A 6,518-nucleotide genomic window follows, 5' to 3' on the forward strand; every position below is an offset into this window, starting at 1 on the left:
TTCTTTTCTTTTCTTTTCTTTTCTTTTCTTTTCTTTTCTTTTCTTTTCTTTTCTTTTCTTTCTTTCTTTCTTTCTTTCTTTCTTTCTTTCTTTCTTTTTAAATTGATTCTTTGTGAGTTTCACATCATACACCCCAGTTTTGCTCATCTCTGTCCCCTCATTGCTGCCCTTCACCTTATAACCTAACCCCCCAGCCCCCCCCCCCTGCTGGACCCCCATGAGTCATTGGTTTGGCTCAAGATCTCTGGTTTCAGTGACACTATCAATATTGAATCCTCACCAGGGCTCCTCCTGGTTATTCTGCTGTTGCCTAGTGTCACGGAGATCCTGCAGCTTTGAAACAGCAGGCCTTTATACGAATCCCAAATGTTCATAGACGATACAGATTTTTAGGGTGGGCTAACCAGAGGCCTGGATTTTTGCCAGGGTAGGAACAGAGCCGCGCAGTATGCGGTCCTTCCCTTATTTGCACCACCAGGGTGAACTCTCCAGTACTACTAAGGCTAGGCCGCTCAACGCTGCCATTGGCAAGAGGCAGCTCGCCTGCTTTCATGCCTCCAGAGCCAACTCCACTGTGCTGCTCAGTCAAGGTGCCTGGCCCACTCTCCCGAATGCTATAGTGGGCGGGGCTAACTTTCCTGCTCTTGAGTCCTCAGGTCAGCTCTCCTGACTATTGCAGGTGATGAGGGACAGAGCGGGGAGGGTATTATCACCATATCCATGCCACCACCGAATGGCAGATGAGGGACTGCTGGCAGGGCCAGTTCTCCGAGTTTTCACTCTTAGGGGGGGCCCGCCTGCACCCCCACCACCAGGGTCAGCTGCTGTGCAGTGCCTGCTTTCCCCAGTGCTGAAGCAGGTGAGGGTTGGATCTCCTGAGCTCGTAATCCTTTGGGTAGCTTTGCCAACTGCCAACTGCCAGCGGTGGTGGTGGTGGTGGTGGGCAGGGGGATATTACCTATTTGCCTGTGCCGTATCACGGCAGAATAGTGGCAGGGTCAGCTTTCCCACACTTGTGCCTTTGGGGCTGGCTACCCACACCCTGCTCTCAGGGCCAGCTCCACTGTGCTGCCTGCATGAGGTGGAGGGTCAGATTTCCTGAGTGTTGCCTCCAGTGAGAGATGGGGCCAGCTCTTGAGAGCACAGCCTACAGTGAGGATCACGGCCAGTTAGGTACCTGCTAGAAGTCTAGTGGACTCAGACATGCCCCTCAGTAGCAGGTCAGGCTGGGACCTCACCATGGCCCCAGATGACAGGGCTGGCCCTCCCAACAGGCTACTCCTCTATGCCCTTGCGCCTCCAGTTCCATCTCTCTCCATAATGCTCAAGTTGCTCCATGTTTCTTTCTCCCACATCTGACCACCACATACTTGTGCACTGTAGTCATTTGGGGAATTAGATTAAATGACGGCGGTGTGAAGAACTTAAGCACAGTACAGTGTCTGGATCTCTGTGTTCTAGAAGAGAGCTTATCTTATTAGTGCTCAACTTTGGCTCCAGTGGAGAGTTCTTAAAGATGGCTGAGACAAGGGTGACACAACATTACTTAGAGGACTTGGCAGAAAAGGATTCTGTCTTGCTGGGGCTGCTATTCAAGGAAATGAAGATCTTAGTCGTTGGGCCCAGGAAACCAGCAAAGCAGGTCACACTTTGCTCAGCCTCCAGGCTGTACTGAGATGAACCTGCCAAGAAGGGGTGGGTGCTGAGTCAGCCTTGGTGGGAAGGGGGCAAGTTTCCTGCCTGAATGAGCCTGTGCCTACGTGAGGGATAAGGTATCCGAGCCAGCCAGGTAGAGCACGAAGCCAAAAGAAACTAACGTCAGCAGGGCTTGGCATGTCCTACCTGGCTGGGCCAGGCGATGGGGAGAGTGCTAAGGCTTGGGGCTCTTAGCAAATGTGCAAGCTGGTAGAAGAATGTTCTACAGAAAGATGCAATTCTGCACGGGTGAGGATAAAGACATACAGAGGTAGGGATTTATGACAAGCTTCCGAGGAATCTGTTTGAGTGTGTGTGTGTGTGTGTGTGTGTGTGTGTGTGTGTCTGGGGGAGGGGTGTCTTCTGAGCAACTGCATTCCCAGTAGAGTCATGACCAGGGTTACTGTAGCCTCTGTTGCTGGATTTCACCACGAGTTCTTTCTCATTAGTCCTTTCTGTTTTCAACTAGAATGATCTACTCTAGGTAAAATGACTAATTCATAAGTTGTGATCATTTGTCTCCTCATTCCCATGTCTGGGCTCTGTGAAAAGACATGACAGATTCTCATTTTGAAAACAATAATCAGATTCTGCATCTGCAGGCCATGGTTGTAAAGTGCTGTATTTATGGTGAGAGCTGCTTTCTCCTCTGCCTCCCTCTTATCTGATACTGTACAGGAAATGAAGAAGGATGGAAGCCTAACTGATGCGGCCTGAGGTTAGGGGACTTAAAATTCGTGGAGAATAAAGGCTCTCAGCCTAACAGTTTACTAATTTGTCTCCATGGAAACACCACAAAGTCAGAAGAAACAACAAACCTTGTTCTAATATGCAGTATATGTATACTTTTAGAGAATTTATCCAATCTTTATCACTGTAGACTTTGCTAAATCTTATTAAACAATACTGAATTTTCCCTAAATCACTAGAGTTTTAGAAATCAAAATTATAAGACTATGTGAATAGAGCTTTGCAGCAATTACAAGTAGTGCGTAAACTTCTATTTATTGATATCCAAAGATGCTTATAGTATATTATGTAGAAAAAAGAGATATCAAACATGAGGTATGTTTGAGCACATTTTGTATTAAAATATGTCAGATGTATGTTGTAGAAAGGGGGTGTATACAAAACAGTTCTGCAAATCCCAGTTTGTACTGTTCAGAGCACAACATACTTTTAAAACTTTGATCTTCAAGTGAAGACTGTTTATATACTTAATTCTGGATTCATTGTTATTTATATGGCAAAGAGAATATAACAGAACAATTCTTTATGATCTGTGACCTTTAACTTAGAATTTTTACTTTGCATTATTTTTAGCTGCTGGAAGAGTAAAGACTATAACTCTTTCATCTTTTCCACGAAGTTCATCAAGATTGGTGTGACTTTCTGTGGTAAATTAATTCTGCTCTAATTTTCCACAGCTGGCCAGATTCCGAAGCCTCTTGTGCACAGCTGAGGGAGAGAGTGCGGCTTTTCTGTTAAGCAATCACCGTCCACCACAGCCCTTGAAGGGCCGCAGAGTGCGAGCATCTTTCTATTAGCAGTTACCAGTGGGTCAACCCAATTGGAACGTGGAGGTAGCAAATACAACGGAACTCAGACATTCCAACTAATGGCTTTTCAAGAATTTCATGTTTGTGGATTCCACTTGCCCAGCACCTCTGGCACCACAGAGAAAACCAGAAGTCTGAAATAATTTAGCCCATCACTCCTAGATTTGCCCCAATGTATGTCCAATTGCTAAATATTGGATGTATATTAAAATCACAAAGTACACCTGCTTCAGCCTTCCTGACAATAATGTCAGCCTTACAAACCTCAGACTGTACTAAACTTTATTGTAGGCTTCGGCTGAGCCTATCCCATTCTAAATAGTGTTTGATAAAAACTTTAAATTCACTTTGAAATGGTATTATTCCTAAACAAGCAGTTCTTACAGTTTTGATATTTTTATCATTACTCAAGAGTGTATTTCCTTTAATACACTTTTCTCAGATTCTCATTTTATGTACTGTAATATAGCACATAAACAACACACACACAGATTAGGATAGAATAATGGGGCTACTCCTGCGATTAAAGTAACCTACAGTTTTAGTGAAGAATTCCTCAGGCTAAGAACAGCTTTTTGAGGCATTATTCCATGTAATATATCCACCCAAGAATGTTAATGACTACCAGGGTGATGACTGACATAGTGTGTGGTTCATGAGATTATGGTGGTTCAGACCAGCAGTGTATACAATACCACTGCTGCAGAACTGCCCAGAGCTGGTGAACAGGTTCCTACATTTGCCCTGGGTTATAACAGAGCAGGACGCTATCCTATATCTGTTGTTTTTTCTGTTACCCATGAAAAAGACGAACCAAGTCGTGCATAAGTGGCTAAGCCATTCAGTGCATTTTCTAGGAAGAGCTTATTTCCCATTTGTACATGTTAGGCTGTTTCGTGATTTTATAAGATGCCATTTGTTACTAACTTTAGACTATCTACCTGGAGAGGTTTTCTTTTGTATTCGGTGAAGGAAGACAGGCCCCACATTCCTTTTGCTTTGCCATTATAAGGTGATCTATCATTAACTCAGTAACCACACTTAAGACTTGAACTCAATAACCACACTTAAGACTTGAATATTTGTTATACTTTTGCTATTTTGTGAGACTGTGTCCCTGGGTTTCTTAAGTTTAATAATTTGTTTCAGATCTCTCTCATCTTCTACATGTAAAGTTAATTACTGAACATTTTCTTCATATTCTTCTTAATAGAATAACTTTATTTTGAGTAAAGTGTACTATGATGATGTCTACTGTCACATAAGATGATAGCCCAAAGACTAGAATGAACACCTTAGCCAGTGTTCTCCTCTGCAGAGTCCAACCTAAGGCTCAGAGGAAGACCTACATACCATAAATATTTCATGAGCTGGATAGTTAAAAGATTTATTTAATTATCTTGATAACTGCCATCTATCTGAGATGAAATGCAGCCAAGTTAATATAACAATTAAAATAGGAGAGCTATCTCTCGGAAGCTTTTAGAGGTAATATTTATTAATCCATATTTTTATAGCCAGAGGTTCTTAAAAATAGTTTTTAATAGCTGAATAGTATTCCATTGTAATGAATAGTATTCCATTGAAATGAACTACATTTTCTTGATTCATTCTCCCATTGAGGGACATCTGGGTTGTTTCCAGCTTCTGGCTACTATAAATAAGGCTGCTATGAACATGGTGGAGCATATGTCCTTGTGGTATGGTGGAAGATCTTTTGGGTATATGCCCACAAGTGGTATAGCTGGGTCTTCAGGTAGAACTATTTTCAATATTCTGAGGAACCACCAGATGGATTGCCAGAGTGGCTGTACTAGTTTGCAATCCCACTAGCAACAGAGTAGGAGTAGCATTCCTCTTTCTCCACATCCTTGCCAGTGTGTGCTGCCACTTGAGTTTTTGATCTTAGCCATTTGGATTTGTGTAAGGTGGAATCTGAGGGTTGTTTTGATTTGCATATTCCTTATGACTAAGGCTGACTGAGACAGAGGCAGAGGCAGATACATACAGCCAACCATTGGAATGAGATCTGGGATCCCTTTGGAAGAATTAGAAGACAGATTGAAGGAGTTAAAGGAGATGGGAACCCCATAGGAAGAACAACAGTATCAACTAACCCAGACCCCTAAGAGCTCCCAGCTCCCAGAGACTAAGCCATCCACCAAAGATCATAAATGGGCTGGTCTGTGCCCGACTCCAGCCCCTGGCACATATGTAGCAGAGGACTGTCTTGTGTGGTCTTGGTGGAAAAAGATGCACTTAATCCTGTAGAGACTTGATGCCCCAAGGAAGGGGGCTGCTGAGGGAATTCGGAGGGTGGGTGGGCAGGTAAAGGGTGTGAGTGGGTGGGTGAGGGGGGTGGGTGGGGGAGCACCCCCTTAGAGGCAAAGGGGTGGGGCTGAAGAACTCTGGGAGGGGGGACTGGGAAGGGGGTCAAATTTTGGAGTGTAAATAAATAAAATAATTTAATTAAAAAATTAAGACTCATTAGCTCTTCTCACTTCTAGGTAAAAGTCAAGTAAATCAATGAAGCAAATAAATCCTGTGTTTATTTAAAAGACTTTAAAAATGGTTTTAAAAATATCATTCTTGGGTGGGAAGGAATTTCTTTAGTTTGGAAATACATGCTGGGAAGCATGCTATTCAGAGAGGGAGTCTGTTTTCTCACTCTAGAATGTGTGAAGGTGGGGACTGTAATGACGCTCACCCATCACCCAGTAGGTAACGCATGCTTTCACTGCAGCTCTGTGTCTCCATAGTGGGCGAAACCATCCACCTAGCACTGGTTTCCTTGTTGACCATCTGCTTATGAGTATTTTCTGGAGGTAGGCGGTCAGTGCTTTAAAATTGTCATAGTGTTCTCATTAAGTAGGATTGTAAGTTACTCATGTGGTTCTCCTATTTCCCACGTCACCTGCTGGATTTATGCTTGTTAAGTATTTTATATTATAATTTGATTTTGATTCAACAAAAACAAAGAAAATAAGAAAAACGCTTGTCAATAGCACTTGTCAACAAGTGGAATTGAATTGTATATTCTAAACCTTTAAAAGAAAATATGTCAGACTTATAAAACATTTCAAGCTCAATGCAAAGCAAAACAAAGCCATATCCCCTAACTTATTTAAAGTACGATGCCATCCTGAGTCCTCATAGTTTCAGTGTTTGCATGCGAGTGCTGTCATGCTTTGCCTAGTGAGTGAGGAGTGCACAGTTCTCAGTGTTGGTAAATGGAAAACACTTTTCATTGCACTGGATTAAGAT

The 6,518-nt window shown here is 42.9% G+C and overlaps 1 protein-coding gene across 1 annotated transcript in view; it reads left to right on the forward strand.

The window, feature by feature from the left end:
* Positions 1-4,079, forward strand: part of Ca13 (carbonic anhydrase 13) — a 23,714-nt gene extending 19,635 nt beyond the window's left edge. The window contains exon 7 of the mRNA XM_021196505.1: positions 3,123-4,079. Coding sequence (XP_021052164.1) covers positions 3,123-3,242 — 120 coding nt within the window. The 3' untranslated portion in view covers positions 3,243-4,079. The remainder of the gene's footprint in view (positions 1-3,122) is intronic.
* The last annotated feature ends 2,439 nt before the right edge of the window (positions 4,080-6,518 follow it).

This window comes from Mus pahari, chromosome 4 (genome assembly GCF_900095145.1).
Source record: "Mus pahari chromosome 4, PAHARI_EIJ_v1.1, whole genome shotgun sequence".
Taxonomy (NCBI): Eukaryota; Metazoa; Chordata; class Mammalia; order Rodentia; family Muridae; genus Mus; species Mus pahari.